The sequence below is a fragment of the Atta colombica genome, unplaced genomic scaffold (genome assembly GCF_001594045.1).
Source record: "Atta colombica isolate Treedump-2 unplaced genomic scaffold, Acol1.0 scaffold126, whole genome shotgun sequence".
Lineage (NCBI taxonomy): Eukaryota > Metazoa > Arthropoda > Insecta > Hymenoptera > Formicidae > Atta > Atta colombica.
This window is the reverse complement of record NW_017259213.1, coordinates 254,191-281,193: the sequence shown is the minus strand read 5'-3', so window position 1 is coordinate 281,193 and position 27,003 is coordinate 254,191. Positions and strand designations below refer to the sequence as shown.

Here is a 27,003-nt window from a genome sequence, read left to right as displayed (position 1 = left end):
TAATGTAGTCTAAATAATTATTCCTCAGTCTTGAAATGTGGACTTGTAGTTGTTATAAGGAAATATCGAGATTAGTAATTATATGTAATTATATATAAAATATATCCGTTTATATTAATTATATAAGATTTATATTTTTATATAATATATATAAAGCATTTTTTCCCGGAATGCATATGTAAAATATATGTATATTAGTTATAAGCGCGTTCTGAACATTGATCGTAACGTATACAGTATTTTCCTACATTTTCATATGCAATATTTTTCGCGAATATGATCTTAGTGTTTAACTTCTTCAAAGAAAAGGAAGTATATCGTATAAAGTTGAGTTCAAATTTCGTGCTAATTTCTAACGAGAACTGTGAAATTAGAAAAACGCGTGCATATGTGGACGAGAGAAATTAGAAATTTCACCATGTCCAAGCATCCAAATGTTATCATAGCGCATGCGCAGTTTGTTACATTTATGTTGCTATGATAAAGTTTCATAACCTTAATAGCAAACTTCTACATGGCATTAACATATTTCTAAGATTAATATCTCCTTCCGCAGAATAGATTGAAATTTTTTTCTGTCTGATTCTTTCGTTTTGTAAAACGCATCGAATGAATGTAATTTTATCAAAATTAGAGCTGAAGAAAGGTATTCTTAATAAATATTTTGTCAATTTTCTCTCAACGTTTTTAAAAACAGTAGCTAAATATTTTTCCTATAAAAAATTTAATATTAAACTCAATCGTTTCAATCATTTTATAGAAGATTGTTCAACTATTCAGGATTTAAAATACAATTGAAACAATATTCCAATGCGTTTTAAGCCTCGTTTTTGTGCATATTGCAAACGGAAACGTATACGTCAATCAGGATATTCTTTTTTCAAGTAAGATTTAAAAAAAATTTAATTAGAAATATAACTTAATATAGTTTTGTATATGTTGTCAACCTAGATTTCCATTGGATAAATCAAATCTTTTAAAGAAGTGGCTTGATAGTATGGGAATCAAGAATTGGACTCCAGACAAAAGCAGTGTTTTATGTTCAGACCATTTTGAGCAAACTTGTTTACGCAAGGTAGGAGAAAAGTATTTGACGTTAAAAGATGGAAGCATTCCAACGATATTTAATAAGGTTGACTGTTTTAACAATATTGTAAAGTCAGGTAAAATCTTTATTTTTATGTTGTATGAATTTGTCTTTAATAAAAATATTAAAATACAAATATAAATATAAAGTTACATTCAATTTAGTTGTTTTGATATTAACAGAAAATATTTCTTTTCATGAAGTAACATTTGATGAGAATTTAAAACAGAATCAGAAGATACAATTCAATGATAAGTCTGACCTTCCTCAAAAGGCTTCTTGTAATAAATTAATCCAAACTTATTCAGATGGTAACTATTTTTTCATTAGTCTTATTATAGATACGAAAATTTGTAATTTAGTTTTTTTTAATGGTAAATTTGATCATTCGAATTACATTAATTAGTATACATTAAAGACTGTCTTATATTAAATATTTGAATGCAATAGCATAATTTAATCAACTTTGACAATGACATAATATATGTATATTCTGTTATATAAAACATAATATCATTATTAGGTATTTAAATGTTTAAAATATTTATATGCTTTTTTTTACATTAACTTTGCTAATTTCAACAGTCTAACGGTATTTAATATGCACTAATCTTGTATAAAAACTTTATATCCATACTTGGTCACGTAACTGAATTGTTCAAATGTGATTTGTTATTTTTTTTCCATCAGAGGTCTTGCACCAATTTCTAACATCATGGACATAACTTTTATGCAAGTGGTCGAATTTGTTATAAATCAAAGTATTTCTATACTTTGGGTCCATCCGCATTGCTTAAAATCTTTTAAAATTTTTGCATTTGAAATGAGATAAATATATATTTGGATGTTAAAGGAGAAAGCAAAGATGCTGAGTGTAATAAGTGCAAGCAACGTGAACAGACCTTATATATATAAGAATATGAATATAAAAATAATTTCCAAAGAATTATTTAGTGTGATAAAACATACATAATGGAATAAGATAATAATTAATATGAAAAATCCTTTATGAAAATTTTTATTTTTTACAGATGAAGATATAGACAGACTATTGATGTTTAATAAGACTGAAATTGTAAACCTTGATCATCATTATCACATTTCTCCATCAAGACTAATTGAGAAACTCATAAAAAGTCAAGAAACATTAAAGAAGAGACGAGATAAAATTCAAATACAAAGGCAACAGCTTCGACGTTTTAAAAGTTGCATAACGAGCTTAAAAGAAACAATAAAGGAATTACAATGCCAGCGCATGATGTCAGAAAAATGTTTGAACTGTATGTCTATGGTTATATCGCATAGAATACCCGAATATCCAGATGAGATAAAATCTAAAAATGTTTAAATTGGAAACTACTGTGTCATATATTACATCAAAAATCACTCGTTGCATAAAGGACATTGGTCATTAATTTTTACGTATATATTATTTTGTTTTTCACAATCATATATATCATATACGCCTATTATAATATACTTATGACGTATTTTAAAATAAAACATATTTATTACGTGTTAAAAATAAAGAAATAAGTATTTTTGAGAATTTGTATTTTCAACTTATATAATATATATATATAATTATAACTAATTATTAGAATTGGGAATGTTACAGTTTGTTCCACAAGAGCGTACGAGCTATTTCTCCTAAAAAAAAAATAATTATTAAAAATTTGATTTGAATCTATTAATAAATTCATTAAATTAAAATGTGTTTGCTTAGTAAGTTATCTAATTCTTTGTTATCAAGTATGGCCTAGTAGCCGTTTTTCGATATGTTTTTTGCTCAAAAAAGATTTTTTTTTATGAACCGCCAACCGTATTCGGAATCAAGCAATTATTTAAAATCGTCTACTTCCTTTAAGGATATATCCACGCAATTTGCATAGCTGCATAAACGTATGCATAAAAAAAAGAAAATTATCCAATCACATTTTACGTGCGTCTTTATAGGAGAAATGCGATTGGATAATTTTCTTTATACATACATTTATGCGGCTATGCAAGTTAGTGTGGATATACCCTAAGTTTGGATCTACAATAGGTGTTTTAAGCTTTAAGCCGTAAAAAATTGACCAATTATAGTCGAATGTAAGAAGAATATAGTTATATTAACCGTATTATTTCATAATAATATATAAAAATTGACTAATCACAATCGAGTATTTGACGGTAAGAAGGGAATATTCGAAAATGATTGATCAATTTTTACAGATTACGGCATACAACATACGATTACGGCCAATATTAATGTTCCCTAATGCGTGATCTACAATGGCAGTATCAGTAATGAATGAAGCTGTAAGAGTAAGAAATTGACCAATCACAGCTGATTATTCTTCTCACATTCAACTATGATTGATCAATTTCTATGCCTACTCAACTTAAGACAGTAAGATGTAAGCAGTAAGAGAATCAATATGTTGACTACTGCTTATGTTATGGCCTTACGGACTCTACCGTGATTGGTCAATTCGCTTATTGCTTACATTTTACTGGTTAAGTTTTTTTATGTGTCATAATCTTTATGCGTTGTGCAAGAATCTGTGCTTCCCGCAGGCTTAAGGTCGGATTTACACCTTGAAAAGCGGAAACCAATCGGAACTCGCGGTAGTAATAGGCAATACATTCCGTTTGTCTGCTTCTATCTTTCCATGAGCACTGATTGACTTCCGCTATTTTACTTTCTGTTAAAATGTGAACCCAGCCTAAGAATCAACAATGGCTGCTTTGGGGTTTATAGCAAGCTCTCATTGGATATTGTTCGTCGCATCCAGTATGCAATAGGCATAATAGACATAACTAATCAGAAGCGATTCGCTTGTGGTTTCATATTTTATTGTTTACTGATTGGTTACGCGATACATGGTATGGGGCAGATATGAGGGCTTCTCATGGAATTCTATTCTAAAGCGTTGTGAGCGCTAAACTGGACCCAACTAATACTTAAGCTGTGTTCCAAAATTTACTGCTAATACTAAAAATCTAGTGCATGTTGACGTAAACTATAAATTTTCAGTGCAACTATAAATTTTCCTTGCAGTAAATTTTGGAACACAGCTTAAGTATTAGTCTAGAGACCCTCTAATCAGAGTCACGACACGAGACGATTTGAGCCAACAGGTAGTAGTTTTAACAAAATCGATAATAGAGAGAGAAATATATTAGTATCTCTGTCTAACTTTAACGTAGCGTTAAGATTAGAATATAAGATTAAAATCTCAATACTTATTTTTGGGTGCTTTCCATTTAATGACACTCGACGAGTGTCGTTTTATCTTTATCACTCTGAATATTAACAAAGATAGAACGACACTTGTGTCATCAAATGGAAAGCACCCTTTTTTGATCGACATATTCATAGTCGGTTCTTATTTCAAGACCATCTTAAGTAATATCTTAAGATGCTAATGTTTTCTGATTGGTTCATGACTTCTTAAGACCGTCTTAAGTTCAATCATGAACTAATCAGAGAGCCGCATTAGGCCGGAATCAAACTATGCATTGAAGATTGAGATCAAAGATTAAAGATTGAAATTTCACCAATGAGGACAAAGAAGTTTTGGCTTCTTTTATTCTAATTGGTCAAACTTTAATCTTTCAATCTTTAATGTGTAGTCTGATTCCAGCCTTATGGCTTCTGCACTCTGAACGCGGAAATGCTTGCCGCGTGGCAAAATGTAATGTGATAACAGTAAACTTATAGCTCCTAATGTGTTCATTGGTTACCGCATCTTATTTTGTCGCGCGGCAAGCGTTTCAGCTTCCAGTGTGTAGGAGCCATTAGCATCTTAAAACACTACTTAAGACCAGAATTAGACTACGCATTGAAAATTGAGATTGAAGATTGAAGATTGAAATTTGATCAATGAGGACAAAGGAATTTTAGTTCCTATTGTTTTGATTGGTCATATTTCAATCTTTCAATCTTCAATCTCAATCTTCAATGCGTGGTCTGATTCTGGCCTAAGCTATCTTGAAATAAGAACCAATTGAACCATCCTTTGTTTCTTCTAAATATTTTTTCCATTGTGCGCAGACCCTAATTCATATGCCGCGATCTTCCGCGCCTGTCGCTACTGTTGCTGCCCACATTCTCCAAAGTGTTCTTTGTACTCCAATTGGCTCTGATTACTCTGGAGTTAAAACGAATATGGCCGTCTGACAAAACATTCCAGACGTAGCAGCGATCGACGACATCGTGTCGCTTTTATTCGGACATGTTGAACGGCCATGGAACCACGTTATCTTGACCGAAATTTCTCGTCGTACGAGTGACGCAACGACGTCGACGTAAACGTGGGATTGGAGAAACTGCGGAAGGTGCGCGCGGTCATCCGCGAGGAACTCTATTCTCTAGTTCGTCTGTAAGGAAAAAAAAAAGTAATAGATACGCAGACGGTCTAGCTGGCGATCGGGAGGGTGAACGGATCGCGAAACGATCGTGAACCGATTTGTGACGTATCATCGCTCCACAACGAGGACGAGATAGAGAGAAAGAGAAAGAGAGAGAGAGAGAGAGCGAGAGAGAAAAAGAGAGAGACAGAGATAGAGATAAAGAAGGAATTAATCGTTCAAGATCATGACAATTTTATCGAAGAAGAAGACGAATGCGTCGAAGGATAGAACGCGTGAGGGAGGCGCCGGATCCGAGGTCGATGTCCATCACGGGGTCGTGCAGAACGAGCACAGTTCCGGCAGCATTGCGCTCCCGAACAGTCCTTATCAGGTGAGAGACGGAACGCGATTTCCGGACTTTGCTCTGTCTCTCTGCTTAAAAGGAGCAGGTTTTAAAACAGAAGTTTTGCCAACTCGCTGACTAGGTACGGGGCGCCAGCGGCTTTGCCGTCGATCTACATGGAGTCCAAAGCGATCATGGATCTCATAGCGGTTCTCTCGTGTTAACTGGCAACTCGTACGAGGTATAACACACACAGGATTATCCCTCCCTTTGCTTTGGATAGCCTTGGTATTGTATAGATTATTTTGTGCATTGACAGTGATGTAAATATTAAATGTTAAGAAAAAGTGTTTATCGCTAACAAATATAGAGACAACAGTAAAATAATTAACAATGCATGAATAATATTTATGTTATATACAGTCAATAATTGTACAATTGATTGCTTAGGCTCCTATTCTATAATTCTTAACAACAGTAATGATATCATATTATATAATGATATATTGCCATTGTACATTTTTTATTTTATATAAATCTATGTAAAGACAATATTTCGATATCATTATTATCGTTAAGAATTACAGAATAAGGATCTTATAATTAGTCAAAAAATTTTGGAGAGATTTGTTAATATCTAATGTTTTTATTACAGACAAACGACCGCCGCGAAGACAAACATTTTGAAGATGGGAGTGGCCCAAGTCATGGTAAACGTCACAGACAGAGAGTCAGTCCCCACAGGTATTTGAAAAAGGCACAAGGACTAAAAATGGATGTTATAAAATACACTTGTGTGTTGTAATATAATTTACATAAAATAGGATATGCAGAAGGTATTTTACACGCTTTTACGGTATAGGTTTATGTTTATATTTAATAAGAGATCTACTAATCTTTTAATAGCTGTATTGGTAGACCTTCACGCACAAAACGTGAACGAGAGAGGGAGAGAGGGAGGGGAAGAGAGAGAGAAAGAGAACGCGAGAGACAGGCTACCCCACCTGCTGCTTCTTGCAATGGTTCGCAAGGTAATGAAAGGTTTACTAAAAAAAATCTTTTTTTAATTTGTACAACAGATCATCAACCATTCAAATAAAATTCTGATGGTTATAAATATGGAATACAAGATAATAAATTCTATTTAGGCACGGATACTAACGTAAGTGGAAGAGTAGGCATTGTCGGAAATACCTCAAATTTAGATGAGCTGGCAACTGGCTACAACAGTGGAGATGAGTATACAGGACGTACTGAAAATAATCTTACGTTAGCTGAATGGCAGGAGGTAAGTATTATTAAATCATATGTTTTTTATACAAATACAATACACTGTCTAACGCTTATATCAAACCAGAAATTGAAATTGAGATTGAGATTGAGTTTGAATTTAATCAGTCAAAATAAAGTTCATTAAACTTGTGATACTGGTTTTCTTTCTTTTGATTAAATTCAGTCTTATTTTCAATCTCTAATTTGGTACAGATTTAACATATTACGTTCTATATCCTCAATAATCTAGAGAGATAGATGGTTTGAGAAACGTCTGAAAAAAAAGGGGCTTATATTAAAGAAGATGGCGGAAGATGGAGCTTGTTTATTTAGAGCTGTAGCAGATCAGATTTATGGCGATCAAGAAATGCATGGCGTTGTACGAAAACACTGTATGGATTATATTGTAAGTGTAACACAGGTAGGATAATACGTTATGCTATTTTAATGCAATTTGATGAAAAATTATTTTCCTTTCAGGCTTCTAATCAAGAATTTTTCTCCCATTTTGTGGCAGAAGATTTTAGCACGTATGTAGACAGGAAAAGACAAGAGTATGTACATGGAAATCATATAGAGATGCAAGCTATGTCAGAAATTTACAATCGTACTATCCAATTATATTGTTATAGCACTGGTATGTACTTTTTTCATTTATATTGTAAGGTTTCTTATATTGCTTTTGATCTTGTTATTGAACTATTTTTTTTTTTATAGAACCTATCAATATTTTTCATACTATGGTGGAAAGTGATGAACCAATGAATGAACCAATCCGGCTCTCATATCAACGTGGCAGTCATTATAATAGTATAGTTGATCCATTTAAAGCTACTGTAGGCGTTGGACTTGGTCTACCGTCATACAATCCTGGTGCCGCTGATCGAGCTCTGATATCAGATGCAGTTCGTCAGAGTGAGGAATTGCATATTGAACAAGTAATTATTATAAGATCATAAATATGGATTTTTTTAATTTTACAAATATCCAAAAGATCAAATGTTTCTATTTTATGAAAGACAATGCTGGAGGATAAAATAAAGGCTACCGACTGGGAGGCGACTAATGAAGCTATTGAGGAGCAAGTAGCCCGTGAAAGCTATTTGCAATGGTTGCGTGATAATGAAATGCGTAAGGCAGTAAGTAAAAATTTAACGATTATCATATTAATTACCCTTCTGTTGGAGCAAAAAAACTCAGTCATGATTTTTGAATTAAGCGATCAGCCAGTAGTAGCAGTACGAGCACAGTTACGAGCGCGCAACATAATCATTCACACTTTCATTCACATGGAGGTCGTGGACAACAGCGTAGCCATACCTCTTCTCCGACTACGACACAAACTAGCCAAGATAATTTACGTAATTCTCCAAAGGTCTTTTTTGTCTTTTATTCTTCCAACGAAAATTTAAGAAAATTTAATTTATTTCACATAAGAGACGTTTGTTGTGATTATTAGGTCAGTGATGCAGTACGATATAACAAGAGATCGCCGCAACATCAATCAACTCAAGGATCTAGCATATCTCATTTGCCGTCAGATTTTGAGGCGAAAATGATGTCGCAAGAACCTGTACCAGGAAGCAGCAAGGAGGCAAATGCATCACCCGATATCTCATTGTTCAATCGCCTCCCTCCTGAAGTATTCGGTGAAAATATGTTCTTAAATTATGTTATCTATATTTTAAGGAAAGAAAAACTAATTACTACTATTTTTTAAAATAAAAATTTGATACTTTTGACATATAAATAATATACATATTAATGTACACACACACGCGCGCGCGCGCACACATATTTTTTGTTTATAATTAAAATTAAATTAAAATTCAGTTTTAAATAGAAGAAACAAGATTTACTCGAAATGTTATCTTATGCTATACAATTTGCTTAATTTAAATTTATAATGTACTATTTACTCAAAGTAAATATTAATTAAGGATTTTCTCTCCTAGAGAAATCTTACATTAAACTGTAAGAATTTTGTTGCACTTTCATCAATTTCTAATTTTCTAGGTTTGACGGATTGGGAAGATAGCCAAATACTTTCACAAGTGTTGGCAACGTCACAACAAGAGTACTTGGATAGTTTGAAGCAGTCACGCGTATCCATGTCCACCGGAAACGATAGCGCCAATACGATAGAGTCTAGTAACAGTTCTATTAACAATTCTTGAAATGCGGTCAGTAACGACAAAGTTCAAAAGATATCAGAGTAAAGATATATACATTTATATATTGCAATATCATCTAATCCCGTATAGTGATAGGACATAAAGCGATTTGCTTTCTTATCCGTGAGTAAATGTTGCAATAATCATTATTTGGTTTCTTTTCCCATCTTTTCTCTTTATCTCTCTCAACAAAATAACGTACGTATGAGATTTTCTATGAGTACGTATATTACAGTCGTTAAACGCTTTGTTAACACTTGCAAAGTAGCTGCGTATCTTCATTTCGTTGTGGGTACCTTTATATTATCATAGAAAATAACTCGCATCATTTCTTCCGAAATTATGACTGTAAAAAAAAGAAATGTTTTGCTATAATAACCACTACCAATCTATGTTATACTCCTCTTGTGGTTTGACGTTTATCTCCATAAAATACGCAATCCGTTTTTAGGCAGAATATATATTGTTTGATAATCGTGATGTTTTCTCTTGATATAGTTTAGGTCACAACGCTTTAGAAAAATCTGCATTGCATTATTTGTAAAAAAAGAGTATAAATAAAATATCATTTAATTGTAATTTTAATTTGTCGACATTTAATTTACCATCCAAATATTGTCATAATATAAGTGAGATATAAATGTAAAAAGATTTTTTAAATATATATCCTTTTTTAATTTTACAATTTAGAACAAAGTGTGTTTAAGTTTTTTAACACGAATTCGATTATATATTTTCTTAGAGTTTTTAATTTAATAATTTAAGGTAGGGAAAATAATTTATAAAATAAGTACTTATTCAAACTCTTTAAAACTCCTCAAACAATAATAATTATCCTTGATATTGTGTAAGCAGCACATAAATTTATGTTATTTAAATTAGAAAAGTAAAACACACACACACACACACACATCTAAGAAAATATTTCTGTTTATATAATTTACTTTAACAGACTGAATAGTCCTTCAATAAGTAGAACTATATATCACAATCAAAATATTTTTACTTATCTTAGATAAAATCCAATTTCGTGAAATTTAAATTCAACTTTAAACCTTCAGTTTCTTATTTTATGAAAGATGGATGTGCACATAGATGATTACACATTTGAAAGCATACTTGGAAAAGGAACTTTTGGGTATATTATTTGAAATAAATGTGATTATATATGTACAAGTTGAATTTATTTTCTATAGAATAATATGTATTTTTAGAACTGTATATTTGGTGAAAAGGAAGAAAGACTCAAAGCCATTCGTTATAAAAGCACAAGATTTAAATGCAGCAAACCACTCACCTTCTGAGGTATATACTTACATAATATCGATTTTTTAAAGTAAAATATAAAATTTGACATATATTTTGTAATTTAGAGAACACTAGGAGAGATACGATGTCTACAAAAATTGAGACATCCAAACATAGTGTTTTATTATGGAGCATGGAAAAATAATAATTATAGCTATATTCTTCTGGAATATGCAACTAGATGTACTCTGAAGGATTTGCTAGAAAAACGAGAAATACCACTTAAAGAAGAGGTAATTTTCTATATTATTAGATAATATAGAATTTAATAATCTAAATATTATCAAGAAAAATGTTTTTAGAATTTTAACTCGACAATTACAAACTTGCGTTATATTAGAATTATATTAAAAATTGTATATTTTAAAGTAATATTTATTCATCGTGTGTGTAATTTATAAAAATTAAATTGTCAGCATTATTAATTTATATTCTGTTTATAATTGGACAGATCTGCAACATTTATAAAGTGTATTTAAAACTTATAATAATTTTGTAAATGTTTTACAAAAATAAACGCATTAATATAGATAAAAAATAGTATAGATAAAAATGATTTCAAAAATTTTTTTTTGTTAGGACGCATTGTATCTATTTTCGCAAGTTACTTTGGGAGTACATCATATTCACTCAAACAAAATTCTTCATCGGGATCTAAAACCAGAAAATATTATGTTAACTGGCAGCCGCGGAGACATTGTTAAAATCGGTGACTTTGGTCTTTCAAAAAATATCCAAGAGTATGCATTATGGAGTCAATTTTAATTTTAACAAGTCATATTTTTATGGTAGTATTGAACTGTTAAACTGCTATTCTAAAACTATCAATAAGCATCATTAAAATCACTATATCTCCAGAATTTTTTTTATTTAAATTAATGTTTCTATCACAATTTTTATTCTATCTTGTACAAAATTGTTTTTTTTTTATTTCATAGAGACGCGATAACGTGTCACGCAGGATCTTATTACTATATGGCACCGGAAGTGCTAAGTGTACAGCCGTATGAACTTAAGTGTGATATATGGAGTATGGGCGTTATATTGTACGAAATGGTTACGAAGAAGTTTCCATTTCCGGCCACGGTAAATTAAATTAATTAACGGCGGGATATAGTCAAAATTAAAGTAAAAGCGCATATATTATATTATATTATATAATATTATATAAAATAATATAATGATATTATTAAATATCATACAGAATATTAAATATCATAGAGAATTTTAACATAGAAATTTTAACAAAGAAACTTTTTTTTTAAAAGAATAATGAAACATTTTTATTGTTTATATAAATAAGTATGATTATCATTCCAGAGTCTAGTGGAAATTACGAAATTAGTGCACAATAGTCCGCCGGAGCCTTTACCGCAGTGGGTGTCAGCATCCATTGTGAATCTGATATCGAAGATGCTGAGAAAGAACAGTTTGTGTCGACCCCGTACTGATCAGCTAGTGCTTTGCCCTTTTCTTGTACCTTACATTATTCGAGTATATTTGAATCTTGGGCGTGACATTAATCTCGCTGAACGAGAACACGACAGTTTTAGATCATATGTTTTTTTTAAATTTTTGAATCCACAATTTTCTGAATCGAAATTTTAATTTATTTTAATTTATTTTGACATTTTAACAAACAATCTAAAAAAATGATATTACATAAACAGAAATTTGCTTTATAAAACGCGTATTAAATGGTTTTAGGAAAATCTTAACAAGACTTTCGCAAAAGCAATCTTTATTGTGTGCCAATTAGATCTCGCACTAATTTAAATATTTTTAAAAATTTGTACATGAAATTATCTTTCACTAAAACGTGAGATAATTAAGTTTGTGTTATTCAATTGTTAATTTGTATTGTATTAATTTTTTATACGGTGACATCTCAAAAATTATTTTTTAAGTCGTGCAAGAATGATAACTAAGGCATATTTGAATTAGATGACATTTCTTTCTTAATGATTCTTTATAGGATTTTTTTCTTTTATAGATAAAATACGATTGAGCTAAAAATAACTTCTCATATTTCATAATGTATAACATATACGCATTGCGTAAACTCTTATTATTGTATTAACTAATGATGTTTTGTATTAATTAATTATTGAGAGGAAATTAAATTATGAACGATGAATGTCATACCTGAGTAATTGAAAACCTGTCGTTTGAGAAGCGGTATGTAGAATCGATTTACTGCCAATGGAAACGATCAGATTTTTATCTTATTATTACGCCATTCTGCCTCGATGGAATTTCATTGTTCGACGAATTGCTATCGGGCTCCCCCGAATACGGGATGCGTAACAACCGGAAGCTAAGACCGGAATTGTATATAGATTGCTTCATTATATACCCATGTGACGGTACTGAAAAACCGTACAGTTCACATCTCGTTAGTACAGATATTACTCAGGTTTTTTATTGTCATTCCAAACTCTTTTTCGTGATCATTGATATTATTTGATATAGTGTGAGAGAATTGAAAGAATCGTCTTGAAGGAAAAAAATATTTAGTGCAAGAGCAAACTGAAAATCTGTAATAAGTAGTTTATTTTTATATGTGTATTTATTGTTTGAAAGTGTATTTGAGTTTTTAGGATTTTGTGAATTGAGGATTTATTTTTATTTGGCGTTTATTTTTGGGTTCTGTCAAACAGTTCTATCTTATCTCTTTTTCTTCTCCAATGTGGAGAAAAAAAAGATTCTTCTTTTGACGAATCAAACAAAAAGTTTAATTGAAAGAACTTACGATTTCGTAATTCGTCATTACATGTTTTTTAATGAGATAAAATTCTATCAAACAAACTCCATGTTCAGATCATTATATCTGGAGGATCCTGATCATCGAGTAATGGACGATACATGACACGTGCGTTGAAGTATAAGTCCTATCCAAAATAAGTGAATTAAAAAGAAATATCATAAAGAATTCATTCTGTGAAATTAAATACTTAATCTATGATTTTTTTCTCTTTATCCTTTTCTGTTCTGCGCATATTAGACTTCACTTTGTTAATTGTTAGTTATAATTATTATACAGGGTGTCTCAGAATGATCGTCAAATATTTCGTGTGCTGGTAGAGCGGACTAAACTGAGTCAAAAAGTTCTCTACTATTTTGCAATTTTCGCAATGGTTAACAAGATATTGTTGACAAGATTGTTAACAAGACACTCTGTATCTACTTCTTTTAATGTTAAGAAAGTAAAAACATGTTTAAGAATTTTAATGTTTTAATTAAGGATCAAATTTTTTAATTTCAATTTTTTTTTAATTATTAACATTTATATATTTTATATATTTATAATTAGTATTCATTAAATCATTTACAATCTAAAAAGATTTTAATCTCTATTTTAATAAAATAGAAGATTATTTATAGGATCATTTTGGATTGCGAGAAAGTTAAAATTTCGTAGTAAAATTTTCACAAATTGAATTTAATTTTAATTCACTCGTCTTTTGCAGACAAAATAAATTTAAGAAACATAATTGTATCCAAAGATGTGGTGGATCTTATTATTAAGCTGCTGGTTATATCCTTCGTGGAGTATGACTTGGTATCCTCCAGTTACCTTGAAGACGATGCACGGGGAACAAATAGATCTTGTGGATGCTAACTCTACTAGTCCTATTTGGACAAGAAATACTGCGAGTAACGGCGTTTCAATTGATGGACCAGAATCTGTCGATTTGATCGACTCAGGGCAATCTCCCATCAATTCTGTCGATCGCGATCGCGAACCGCTAGACGAAGTAGAGCACATCGAACCTAGGCAGTGGCCAGGCAAGCCGGATATCCTACCGACTCGCAGTACCGCACCTTTCACCACAGAAAGGTCTTTGCCACCTAGATCTCCACAACCCACAACGTTGGCGCAAAGAGATCCTTCAACACAAAGGTTTCTTTCTCTTTTCAAAAAGAAGATCTTTTTCTTTAGAAGATCAACATTTTTTAGTATCATTCTTTAGAAATATTTATATTGAATATATTGAGATATCAATTGTATTCAGCATCGACTGTTGAGTAATAAGCAATAAAAAAAAGAGGATGCTTTTCACGAATCTGGGGGATACGAATGTACAACAGAATTAGACTTTTTCAATTAATTTTAATTAAATTTTTACTTTAAATATGACTCGATAAATTTAATAAAATTTTATACGATTACAATATAAAGATATTACAATGTTAATCATGAACTCAATTAATTTAATATGCTGTTCAATTTTACGTTTGTAAGATTTCCTACGATTACCGCACCACCTCCGACGGTCACTGTCGAGGAAGTCTTCTGTGATTTCGGGCCATCACCGTCAATGCCACTTTGCGAATGGCAAAATGGCAATGGTGCTTTGGATTGGACTTCAGGAACTGGAATGGACACCAACTGGTTGGGTGGACCATCGGCCGATGCTAGCGGCTCAATGGAAGGAGGGTAAAAAAGTCACTGAAGATATTTGCATTTAATTAATATAATAGAAATATATAATAAGAATTATATTTTCTTCAGTATTAAATTAAGATTCTTGGCCTTTAACTGCAATTATATTAGATTATGACTGTTAGAAAAATTGGACGTGGATTTCTTCTTTTGTGTTGTAAAGAAATTATATATCCTTATATAGAATATAATTCTTCTACTATCCATATACCATGCCATATATGTTTTTATGAATTTTGCTATGTTATATTTATCATTTAATGTTTTACTGATAATCTTGAACATAGATTAATGCATTAGATATGCCTTTCTGGAGACATCACAGATACCTTCAAAGGATGTGAAGTTCAAGAGTTCCGGAGGTCTTTTACACAGTCCGCAATTGGGCAGCACCGGGGTATCCGGCATTTGTTTTATGTTCAAATACACCATGGATGGTCTCAGTATCGCAGGACTACGAGTATTGCTTCATGTTGGAACGGACGCGTTCTCATTTAAAAAGGAACAGTCAGATGTAACAGAGGAATTGCCTGTAGAAAATATCACAGTATCTTGCGAACCGGCAAATCTGCCAGAAATCATAGACGAGCGCGTAATGTGGCACGCGCAATATTATACGCTCGGAGCATGGCAGCAGGCTCAAATACTTTATACTTACCCTTTATTACACTCGGTACATTATTGTAACTTGATTCAGTCAAAATTTAATTAGTAAACACGAAGGTCTATAATTAGTAGAAAATAAAAATTACCTTTATGTTAAAATTATTGATACTGGAAAAATTATGTTTTCCAAACTGCTTTTGTAGTTTATTCAAATAGCATAGTGATTGTTCAATAGATAAAAGTTGAAGATATAAATTGTTCGAATGAAAAAATTAATATTACAGAGATTTTCAAATTTATTTACAAATATATTATTATTTTATTTGTTTGTCAAAGTCATCATATATAATGTTGGAATACCAAACTTTTCTTCTAAACTATATATAGTTTTCTATGTATTGCTTATATTTTCAACGCTTCGTGTTTCATAATATTATCAGTGTCTCTAGAAAATAATAAAAATTTTGCCAATTAGATAGTTATTGAAGGCGTGCCAGTAGACTCCACGGATCCGTCGCGTCTATATCGCGGATATATCGCTATCGATGACATAGATCTGCAGCCTGGTACGTCGTGCGTTGGATTCTGTAACTTTGCCGCTGGCTTCTGTGACTGGAACAATGATGCGGAAGATGATTTCGATTGGACTATAGTGAGTGCGCTACCAAGTTTTATGTAACTTTATTATTCTGCGCTTATATGTTGATAGTTTGAGAATGTATATTTTTAGAGTCGCGGAAGCGCAAATCCCACAACCGGTCCAGCGATGGATAGTTCCAGCGACCGTGCCACAGCCGGTGGTTACGCTTTTATCGATTCCGGATTCCCACGAAGACCTGGTGACACGGCGAAACTCATAAGTTCGAGCTTCCCGGCAACAATGCTGGATGCACCAATGTGCATGCATTTCTGGTTCCACATGTTTGGAACTGGAATCGGTTACCTAAAGTTATTTCTACGTCATTTTCGCAGTTCAGATACACAGCTACAAGAGATTTGGGGTCTGTCCGGAAACGCGGGCAATGCTTGGTTTATGTCACAAGTTACAATCAGCTCCCTCGATGATTATCAGCTAGTTTTCGAAGCATCAGTAGGAATTACTGGCATGGGGGACATCGCAATCGATGATATTTCATATGGCCCAGGTGCTTGCCCTGGTAGGTTCTAAGTGTTATTTAAAATTTACATTAAAACAAGAAACTAGATTTTCAATATTTGCTCGCGTAAATTGTTCTTATAAACGTTAATTGTAAATTAAGATTCTCTTGCTAATAAGTTGAAAATATAATATCGTTTATAAATTCGGGAACACTTACGGTTTTTTCTTGTTTTTTCCAAAAACTTAAATATCTCGATAAAAAAAAAATGTTGAAGTTTTTAAAAATGCATTTTAAAGAAGAAAAAATAAAACTTTAATAAAATAACTTTAAATTGGCGTCCACATAGGCCCCATTGGGCCCTATTGCTCCTCTTATTAACAATAAGTCTTTCTAGGAAGGAAGTCCTTTGAAGGAAGGGTTTCATTGGAGCCCTTCCGACGTTTACGTCGATGTATTCCTCAAGCAACCTAATTGGTGTGCGAGGAGAATCCATAGAAGTAAAAGCTCCTTTACACCTCTCTCTCGCTCCCGACTCTTTTTTCCGCCCCATTGCAATTCTTCTTAAGGACAAACGACAGTCCTCAGTGACAGCTGATCCTAACTCAAAGACCGCCATGCCTCTAAAGCCCAAATGAGCTTCTTCGGCCGTAACCTCAGTCCATTCCAGCTTCAGTCTCCAAGGTCCCGCTGTTCGAGTTCTCGACCTCCATGCTAACTTCATTTAATGTTCGACTAAGATCCATTTTGATTTCATGAGTATCTAAGGAACTAAACGATCCATTCACGCTGCTCACGCAGAATCCTATATGCGAGGGTAAGGTAAATACTCTGGGATTTCACCCGATTTTTCCCTAGAGCCATTGATAGCGACACTCCCTCAATACCATGCAGCTTTCATCTCGATAGCTCCCCCTTGATGGGGAGAAGGCAGCGGCAAGATTTTATATCTGAGGGACCGATTTATAGCTACTGTTCGAAGGAACTCTTAGTCTCATGCAGGATTTCACAGGAGACTGATACTTCCTCCGGACGTTCTCCGATCCGCCACCTGGAAACACGCCCAGTTTATAGCCCAACAGAGCCGCGAAGAATGCGGACCTCATCAGAAATTTTAATGTAATTCAGGAACTAAATTTCGTATAGACAAAATTTGTTACTTTAAAAAAACTTCTATTTTCTTTTTAAAATGCAAAAATTTCTCTACGATTATTTTCACCAAGATACCTTAATGTATGTAAAAAGCAAGAAAATCACAAGTGTTTCCAAATTGAACGATATTGTATATAAGGCGTCTCATCATATTTCTCTTCAAACACATCTTAAGATCTGAGCCTGCTTTAAAAGTGTTAGCTTAATATTAAAATGGCTGATTTAATTTCTCGATTTTGGATTCGATTCTGAAGTCTATCCCATATACTGACTCAAATTTTCTGCTTGAAATTGTTTTCTTATCGCATTAAGGAAGAAAATAAGAAAGCTAATACTATGACAGAATAGATTTAAGAATAGATTTGCTGACTGACGAGACATTTGCCTATGCTTGCAAATACCTCGACTCTCGGCAGTTAATAGGCATAAATTATGTCATAATGTTATCTCCTTTGTTTTTTTACTTATAATTTGACAAAAAAAAACAGTGCTTTAATAAAATTTGAAAAGTTAACATATGAGATAAATCTCGGAATCGAATCTGGGATGCTTTGAAAGAGTAAATAGTATGTATCGTATTTTCACATTAAACTAATACTTTATCTCCTGTTTTATTATATCGATCAGTATTTGACTTCATAAATTAATTTCTAATCCCTTTGTATTGATTTGATAGTTTCACCTCAAGTGGCTGCTCCGATATCGCGGGATTGCACCTTTGAGATTGATGAATGTGAATGGATCAACTCGCGAGATCCAGATCGTGTCGAATGGGAAAGGGTATCTACTCAAGTGTTAGGGCCGAGGAATCAAAGGAAACCGTACAGCAGTGGACACACAGTTAATCGACGCAACGAATATTTTTTGGGCCTTGGACGTCTTCGAGGTGGTCCGCGATCATCTGGAGGTGGTACTGCTCAGCTAGTCAGTCGACAGATGAAGGCTTCCGAAGAACCGCTCTGCATTACATTTTGGTACTTTATGTTCGAGCCCTTCATTGATTCCACAGGACCTAGTTTAGGTAGAGTTTAAAAAAAAATTATTAGTTTGATCGAATATTTTATCTTTGAAATGAATAATTAATTTTGTAATTTTTTTATGATTTAAATTTCATGTTTCTTTATTTAATGATTTTATTACAAAATTTCTTAATTTTAATTGATACCAAATGATATTATCTTAAAAAAAAATAGAGAATCTAAAAATTCAGTTCAATAGAATTGATTGTTGTTAGTCTGATTCCTTTTAAAATGAATGCAATTTACTGATACAATGAGTGTTTTTAATTTTATAGGAGTTTTGCGATTATACATGCAAGCAGAGGGTGATAGTTCGAAAGCTAAACCTATATGGCAATTGTACAATAATCAAGGTCCCACATGGAACTATGCTCAAGCTAATATCAATCAAAACACAGACTTTAATATTGTATTTGAGGGCACTTGGGGTCCGAACAGAGCTACTGGTAGCATAGGAATTGATGATATCTCCTTTTACACCGGAAATTGCAGTGGTAATATTTTCCCCTTTTTCTCATTTCTTTCTTCTGAAATAAATAAATATTTATTCCTTTTGGAGTATAGTACTATTTTCTCTTACCTAATTTTATACATTAAATTTATGTTTTACATTTATATACAGTGAAACCAACGGGTGCAGTCGTTCGCCCAGAAGATTGTAGCTTTGAGAAGGATTTATGCGGATGGGAGAACATAACTATTTCCGATAATGATCGTGCTGTAATGTGGCAGCGTGCGTTTCAGACCCATCGACCGGCTCAATTATTGGACAGAACTTTTGGTACGCCTGGCGATTTTGTATTCTTTGACATCTTTACAACAAACAAGGAATCAACAAAGGTTCAATTACAATCACCTATCATTAATGCTTCACCCGATGAAGAGTTTATATGTTTCACTTTTTGGTTCGCCGCTTTTGGCGTGGAGGAGTCCACCACTCTACGAGTAATCAAAATGCCTACCGAAGAGACTGAGAGAGAGAATGAAGGCGAACAGGAGCAACCGGTATGAATGTTACATAAAATATAATATTTAATATAATATTTAAAATATCACTTATTGTATATTCTTTTGAACTGGTATAAAACAAATTTTAATTTTCATTTTAATATTAAATACATGAACGAGCATTTTTTGGAACAAAGATGTGGTTTATTTTGGTTCATTTTTTTCTAATCTTTAATTTCATTATTGTAGTTATGGTCATTGACAGCCAAAGGATTAAATAATCCACGACCAGTATGGATGGCAGCACAAGTGGCAATTGAAGCGCGAACTCCATATCGACTTATTCTTGAGGGAAGCGCCAGTAACGGAGGCTTCGCTGTTGACGATATAAAATTTCAACCTCTATCCTGTGCAAGTAAGACTAATAAAATATAAGAATAGTAGATGGAAGCAAATAGTATCAAAATATTTGTGTTTTTTTTTTTTCAGTTCGACCACCTAGTGCTCAACCAATCCAAAGCGAGGCTCAAAGAAAAAAAATCGTCTAAGTTTCTCTTAACGTTGAAATAATCATTTTTATCAAGCATTTAACATCTAGAATTCATAATAATAATATTGTACTTAATTACATTACGAATAGAATAAATCATTTTATAATATAATATAAACTATTTTAAGTAGAATAAATCATTTTATGTAAAATAAATTATTTTAATTTAAAAAAATGTGTTGCAAAACCATCTTTGTGTAGTCTAACAAATCTTTGTATGATTGAACGAATTAGATATACATTTACAAAAAGTTCTAATTTACAAACAATAATAAATTATAATATAAATTTTATTAAAATAAATATTGTTTTACAAAGATTGTATTTATATAAACACTTGTTTTGTAATGTACAGAATAATTAAGTAATTAAAATTAATGTACAGTATAATTAAGACATTAAAATGGATGTCACGAGTACAATGATAAATTGTATATAATGATCCTGCCAAAGAAATCAGTGCTTTCATTAAATACAAATTTAAAAACTTTGGCTCTGACCTGATTTTTTAAATTAAATCGCTGTAGCTTGTTCTTATCTTCGGGAGAAAAAGATTCAACAATTATTAACTTCTTTTTATCATTACCAGCCTCTATATGACAATTTTTTCCAGCAAATCCACCTTGGAATTCCACCTCAAAACTGGAGAGACTGCATTCTTCTTCAAACTTAATAAGAACCCACTGTGGACTTCCCTATTATATATATTATATATTAGATTATATTTGCCATAGTAAAATATATAGTCAAACATTTGAAGAACTGATTCATAATAAAATTTGATTACTTACTGCATCAGAATTCCAACATGTTTCACTACAATTATCAAACATATACATTTTTCCATAAGATTGAATGTTCTTATTTAGCACAGAACTCACCCTAAATAAAATATCAAATCATTATTAAAGCATTTCTTTTTCGACATATTTCAATGTATTATATGAGAGAATATAACAATTTTTTAAGCAAAGTTCTTTTTCATAACCATTTCTATTATTTACTTCATTTTATTGCAAACATAAAACAGATAAAACTAACCGACATTCGAAGTTATTTTCTGTCAACAGAATAGACATATCGGTATCTTTATTTTTTTCTATAAGAAGAAATAATTATATCATGTTTGTGAGAATAAAGAATAAAATTTCTCGTTAACTATCCATTTAACAAAGTCGGAGGAAGATTGTATTTCTTTCCGTTTTATAAATTAGTTTCTTTTTTTTTCAAGCTTCTCTCCAACGATAAAACGATATTTTCTGTTTTTTTTTGCTTCTCTCTGGCACTCTGAAATTTCTGAATCTGTTACCAGTTATGTGTAAACGACTTCCATTCCATTTCCAGTTTTGTTTGCCATAGTTCTCACTCTAATGACCGCATTGGAGTGAGTAGGAGCTATGATAGAACATATTGAAACATGTTGGAGCATGCGACGCAAACAAATTAATACTCATTGTGTATTTTAGATCCCATGTACAATGGAGGAAATATTAGGAATAGGAATAAATAATGGCCGTGTTTCAAATTTATTGCCAGAAAATTCTACAATTTATGTTAAGGCTTAAACACAATAGTAAGCTGTCTAATCAGAACTCTGGTGTAAATTCGATTTATATTACAGAGCTCTGATTGGACAGTTTATTATTTCCTATTCCCTATGTTGCCTATTGTATTTAAGCCTTTACGTGTTCTATAGATTTTTAGTACTGGCAGTCAATTTTGAAACACGGCTATTAATATTTTAACTTATTATTAGAAATCGCGTATTCCGATGTAACTGGTATGTGATAGATTGAAATCTTAATACATATTCCTGTTTCTAATATTTGTTCTATTGTGCACAGGCCCTATAAGCTTCCATGAATCGGAAATTTACAGTGGAACGAAACAGCGCTACTAATCACAACTCTGCATTATTTTGCTTTCTTTTCTATGATTATAATTGACCTCGATATTCCATTCCGTTATAAATTTCTGTTCATGAAACACTAGCCTTATGCTTGTATTACACTAGATTGAAGATCTGTGTTCGCGTTTGAGTCTCTTGACCAATCAAAACTAAATTAGAACCAATCAAATACTTGCCTCAAAGTTAGTGCACATGGGCTGTGTTCCAAAATTTATTGCCAAGCTGAAAATCAACAGTCTATGACCGGTATTCATAGGATGTGGTCAAAGTCTCGCTTACAGATGCTTTGAAGCATTTAATGGATTAATTAGAAGAAAGAATTTTACAAACTGACCAGTTAAAAAACGCTTCCAAGCATCATCTCTTTGACAGTACCCATAATAAATTCCTATATTAAAGATTATTAAGTTCAGTCTTGAGATCATGTCTTAACTCACGAGCCAGAGGGCCGCATTAGACTTAAGATATTGGGATGGGAAAAAGTTCGTGGCGTTTTTCCCGCTAGATAGCATTAAATGCTCAACAGTCGGCAATTATTAATCGCATCGGCAACGTGCGTTTAAAAAGTGACATTTTAATCTTTGTTTTAAGCCGAAAAAGATTGAAATTGGTGAAGTGGATCAAAAATTATTTTATTTTGAAAATGGAAATAAAAGAAAAAATTCGCTACATTTTGTAGTATCACTACGATAAAGGCAAGAATGCTGCACAGGCTTGTGAAAAAAATTTGCGCTATTTACGGTGAAGATACTCTATCAAAATCAGCAGCACGGGAATGGTTCGCTCGCTTTCGTGCTGGAAATTTCGATGTGAAAGATGAACCTCGCTCCAACCAATCACTAAAAAAAAGTCCAATGAAATCATGGTAAAAGTCGAATGTGATAAGCATGTGAGCACTGTGGAGATTGCCAGGGAACTAGGCATTGATCACAAAACAGTTTTAAATCATTTACACAAAGCTGGATACACAAAGAAGCTCGATGTTTGGCTTCCTCACGAGTTGAGTGTTAGGAACATGATGGACCGAATTAACATTTGTGATACACTACTAAAACGGAATGAAATTGAGCTATTTCTGAAGAGAATGATAACTGGTGATGAAAAATGGATCACCTACGACAATCCAACTAGAAAAAGATCGTGGATAAAGAAAGGAGAGAAGGTGCAAGCAATCACAAAACCTAGATTGACGAGGAAGAAAGTGATGTGTGTGTGGTGGGACTGGAAGGGAATCATTCACTATGAGCTGTATCGTCCAATCAAACAGTTAATTCCGAACTCTACTGTGAACAACTGCAGAGATTACAACAAGCAATTGAGAGGAAGCGGCCAGAATTAATCAATAGGAGAGATGTCGTCTTCCATCACGACAACGCTCGACCACATACATTTTTGATGACTCGGCAAAAATTGCAAGAGTTTGGCTGGGAAGTTTTAATGCATCCTCTGTATAGTCCTGACATAGCACCCTCAGACTATCATTTGTTTAGGTCTCTGCAGAACTCTCTTAATGGTGTAAAGCTAGCTTCAAAAGAGGCCTGTGAAAATCACTTGAAGCAGTTTTTTGATCAGAAACCACAGAAGTTCTATCGCGATGGAATTATGGCTCTGCCCCAAAAATGGCAAAATATTATAGAAAATAATGGAGCACATTTGGTTTAAATAAATAATTGATTTCAATACTCTAAGAAAAACACTTTAATTTTACTAAAAAAATCGGCACGAACTTTTTCCCATATCCAATATTACTTAAGATGGTCTTGAGATAAGAATCGACTATGAATACCGACCTATGTTATGTATACTATACATTTTCAGCATTGGCAGTGAATTTTGGAACACATAGTAGGGGGGGGGGATTTGTTTTTTGTAGCTGAACTTTTAAAACTTAAAGATATGGTATATGTTTAATATTTGGTAAAAGCGGTATATGTTTAATATTTGGTAAAAGCGAAACGAAGTTCTAGTGCAGTCTAGTGCAGGGTATCAATGGCCTAATTTCCACTGAGGATTTAATCAGGATCAGAATATAAAAACCAACCAACTACAATCGAGTATTCCCCTGTTATAGTCGAACAGGGGAATGTTCGACTGTAATTGATTGGTTCTTACATTCTGATCTAGATTAAACTCTCGGTGGAATCTTGGCCAATCATGAAACTTTATCCCTAGAATGGAAAGTGAAAAGTGAAAATTTTCTTCATTAATTTCAATGATAAAAATTTTTACTTTTCATTTTCCATCCTAAGAATAAAGTTTTATGATTGATATCCAGGAATCAAAAATAGACAATATTCAATAGACAATAGACAATATTTTTACAATGGGGGCAACGTTTTGATTGATCAAAAAGCAGTCGCCATGTTTCGCCATTCCAGGATGCACAACTGCGCGTAGTGCGTATCTCTCAATGAAATGGGCTTAGTTTACATCGTGCACTTGATATATATTAACTAGTAACTTTTTATTTCTTCTAAATTATTTTAACTTCAGCAATGTATTTAAAGAATGATGTACTAAATTGGTACATCATAATGATTAATTAAATACATATATCATGTATATGTTTTAATATATTGCCGAAATTAAGATCATTCAATAGAAAGTTACTAGTTAGTATCAAGTGTACGATGTAAATTAGGCCTTATATTCTTATATCATGATCATTCATCTATCTCACCTTTTACTTTCTGATATTACTCCGGCCATTCCACGAAAGAACATGGAAGATGATAGATGTTGAAGAATTTTGTCATTTTGTCGTGTTGCTGATTCTTTAAAACGGTACGAGTCTCAGACAAAGTAACGCATACAAAATTTTGGACGAGATTAGGTCGTTACTCTGAAGCATGGCAGAGTATCTCGACTCTGAAGCGGATGTGAGCGAGGTAAAGTCTTTTCTTTCCATTTTCTCGCCACGGAAAGTCCTACGCAAAAATCTTATACGACAAAGCACTGCAACGACATTTGGTGCTAATAACGTGTGCGGCTGTATTACAGGGTGAGGAGGAATTGGACCAGAATGAGAAGAAAAAATTGAGGAAGTTGAAGGCGGTGGAGGAGAGCGACGACGAGGAGGAAGGTAAGGAAAGTCAGCGCAAGCCTTTCGCGATTTTTTTATGTATATGAATCTTGACAGATGCCGATTTATTGATGATAACTGTTCCAATTATTTCGTAGTTTGCTGTTTTTTATTGGACATGGAACCTCTAAAATCTGCTCTAAAAGTAATTGTTAATTTTTATTTAGTAATCTTTAGTTACTCTATGTACTCTATCAGTACTCTATGTACTCTATCTAGTAATCTTAGAATATTTCGTTTATTTCTTTTCCCCTTTTGTCTGATTCTCATCTCTTTGTTATCTTGATTTATTTATTCTCTTTCCCTTCTCTCCTTTATTACCTGCTTTCTCTTTAATTTATTATTGCACTCAATAAGAATTGTTTAACAAAATCTGTTTAGAGTTATTTTTATTATTTATTAATAATTAGTTTAATCAGGCCATGTTCTGATATATACTATCAGTATTGAAAATTTTTGGTTTATGTTTTGTTTATGTTATGTATATTATAAATTTTCAGTACTGGCACACAAAACAAAGCTTTATAGAGATGTTCTTTTGCTAATGTTAAAAAACTTTTAATTTATATATAAAAAGATATAAAAAATATCTAAATAAGTAGGATAGAATATTTCAACATTGCTGAATGCAGATCATTCTATAGCATAGAACATTCTAGCAATGTTGCTAGAATGTTCCATGCTACGTGAACAAAATAAAAATTAAGATGCATTTTCACTAGCCACTCAAACTGACCGTTTCAATGACAAAAAAGATCAAATAATGATTTTTGTCATAGAACTATTAGAGCGATACATCTCAAATTATTATTAGCAATTAAGTTATTCCAATTGCATTGAATTCTTTCATCTAGATCAGCAGTGGAAGAAAAGAATAGATTAGGTTACATATATATCATGGTCAACGCTGTTCTGATTGACAGGATGCAGTAACACCGTCAACAGTATTTGAGTGTTTGACGCTTGTACTCCAAATTTTCAGCCACTGGAATAGCAGCACATGAAATTGTACCTTCAAGTTGCTAGAAAGAACAAAATTGTCTAAAAGATTCTGAAAGTAGAAGACTCAAAGAACTTGTAATGTGAAATTGCTTTATTTGATATTGCAAAAAGCATTGCAGGCATTGCTTTATTTGATGATGCTTTATTTACAATTTACATTATATTTACAATATAGATATTATTTTGTGTGAAGTAAATAATAAAATTGAATATTTATGGAGATTTTTTCTGATTCTGATTACTAATTTCTTATCTTGCATGTTTCCATTTTCATAAAAATGTTCTTTTATTTATAAAAATGTTCATTATTATTTTAAACTTGTATATTTTTTTAACTTTTTAAATACTTAATATATTTTGTTTTTCATGTTTAGTTTTATATTAAAAGTGCTAAACAAAATTTAAGTAGTATTAAGTGACATTCTGTAATTGAATGTGTCTTTTAAAAAGAAGTGATTTATATTTTGCGTTATATCAAATGAAGGTTTTTAAAAACAGATTAGAGCAAAAAAATGGAATATCATTTAAAAGAAAATTTTTTCCCTAATGCTAAGTTTTTCCTAGGAAAATAACACTAAAAAGTTCTCTACATAGAAGTCGTAGATGGTCGCAATCAAATATAAGAAGAAGACTCGATTAGAATTGGTCATTTTCCTATGACTTAAG

The 27,003-nt window shown here is 32.2% G+C and overlaps 5 protein-coding genes across 7 annotated transcripts in view; 4 read left to right on the top strand and 1 right to left on the bottom strand.

The window, feature by feature from the left end:
- Positions 1-535: 535 nt before the first annotated feature.
- LOC108695145 (THAP domain-containing protein 1-like) lies at positions 536-2,548 on the top strand. Of its 2 annotated transcripts, XM_018204906.1 has the most exons (5): positions 536-646; positions 761-884; positions 952-1,163; positions 1,291-1,398; positions 2,119-2,548. In XM_018204906.1, exons 2-5 carry the CDS (start codon positions 811-813, stop codon positions 2,433-2,435), a joined length of 711 nt encoding a protein of 236 aa, XP_018060395.1. In that variant the 5' UTR covers positions 536-646; positions 761-810; the 3' UTR covers positions 2,436-2,548. The 2 variants fall into 2 exon arrangements, 1 of the variants encoding a protein (XP_018060395.1); XR_001932104.1 differs by lacking the exons at positions 761-884; positions 1,291-1,398 and having other exon boundaries at positions 628-646; positions 952-1,075; positions 2,119-2,192.
- A 2,653-nt stretch (positions 2,549-5,201) lies between these two features.
- Positions 5,202-9,724, top strand: LOC108695008 (OTU domain-containing protein 5-B). The gene is made up of 12 exons (XM_018204721.1): positions 5,202-5,819; positions 5,914-6,012; positions 6,427-6,515; positions 6,678-6,802; positions 6,920-7,059; positions 7,294-7,449; positions 7,524-7,680; positions 7,761-7,981; positions 8,063-8,182; positions 8,263-8,418; positions 8,503-8,692; positions 9,060-9,724. The coding sequence occupies exons 1-12, from the start codon at positions 5,673-5,675 to the stop codon at positions 9,218-9,220; spliced, it is 1,761 nt and encodes a 586-aa protein (XP_018060210.1). The 5' UTR covers positions 5,202-5,672; the 3' UTR covers positions 9,221-9,724.
- A 572-nt stretch (positions 9,725-10,296) lies between these two features.
- LOC108695069 (MAM and LDL-receptor class A domain-containing protein 1-like) lies at positions 10,297-20,719 on the top strand. The gene is given in 16 exon segments (XM_018204815.1): positions 10,297-10,355; positions 10,432-10,522; positions 10,591-10,758; positions 11,105-11,265; positions 11,464-11,611; positions 11,846-12,038; positions 14,012-14,429; positions 14,772-14,966; positions 15,273-15,645; positions 16,054-16,230; positions 16,309-16,735; positions 18,504-18,848; positions 19,122-19,340; positions 19,469-19,851; positions 20,044-20,209; positions 20,284-20,719. Coding segments are annotated over 16 exon segments (3,582 nt in total). The 3' UTR covers positions 20,343-20,719.
- Positions 20,134-21,423, bottom strand: LOC108695070 (nuclear receptor 2C2-associated protein). The gene is made up of 4 exons (XM_018204816.1): positions 21,386-21,423; positions 21,136-21,226; positions 20,845-21,039; positions 20,134-20,201 (listed from the first exon to the last, which is right to left on the bottom strand). The coding sequence occupies exons 1-4, from the start codon at positions 21,421-21,423 to the stop codon at positions 20,190-20,192; spliced, it is 336 nt and encodes a 111-aa protein (XP_018060305.1). The 3' UTR covers positions 20,134-20,189.
- A 3,546-nt stretch (positions 21,424-24,969) lies between these two features.
- Positions 24,970-27,003, top strand: part of LOC108684109 (transcription elongation factor SPT6) — a 9,770-nt gene continuing 7,736 nt past the window's right edge. For both annotated transcript variants that reach the window (XM_018188206.1, XM_018188205.1), the window contains exons 1-2: positions 24,970-25,141; positions 25,254-25,335. In XM_018188206.1, coding sequence (XP_018043695.1) covers positions 25,103-25,141; positions 25,254-25,335 — 121 coding nt within the window. In that variant the 5' untranslated portion in view covers positions 24,970-25,102. The remainder of the gene's footprint in view (positions 25,142-25,253; positions 25,336-27,003) is intronic.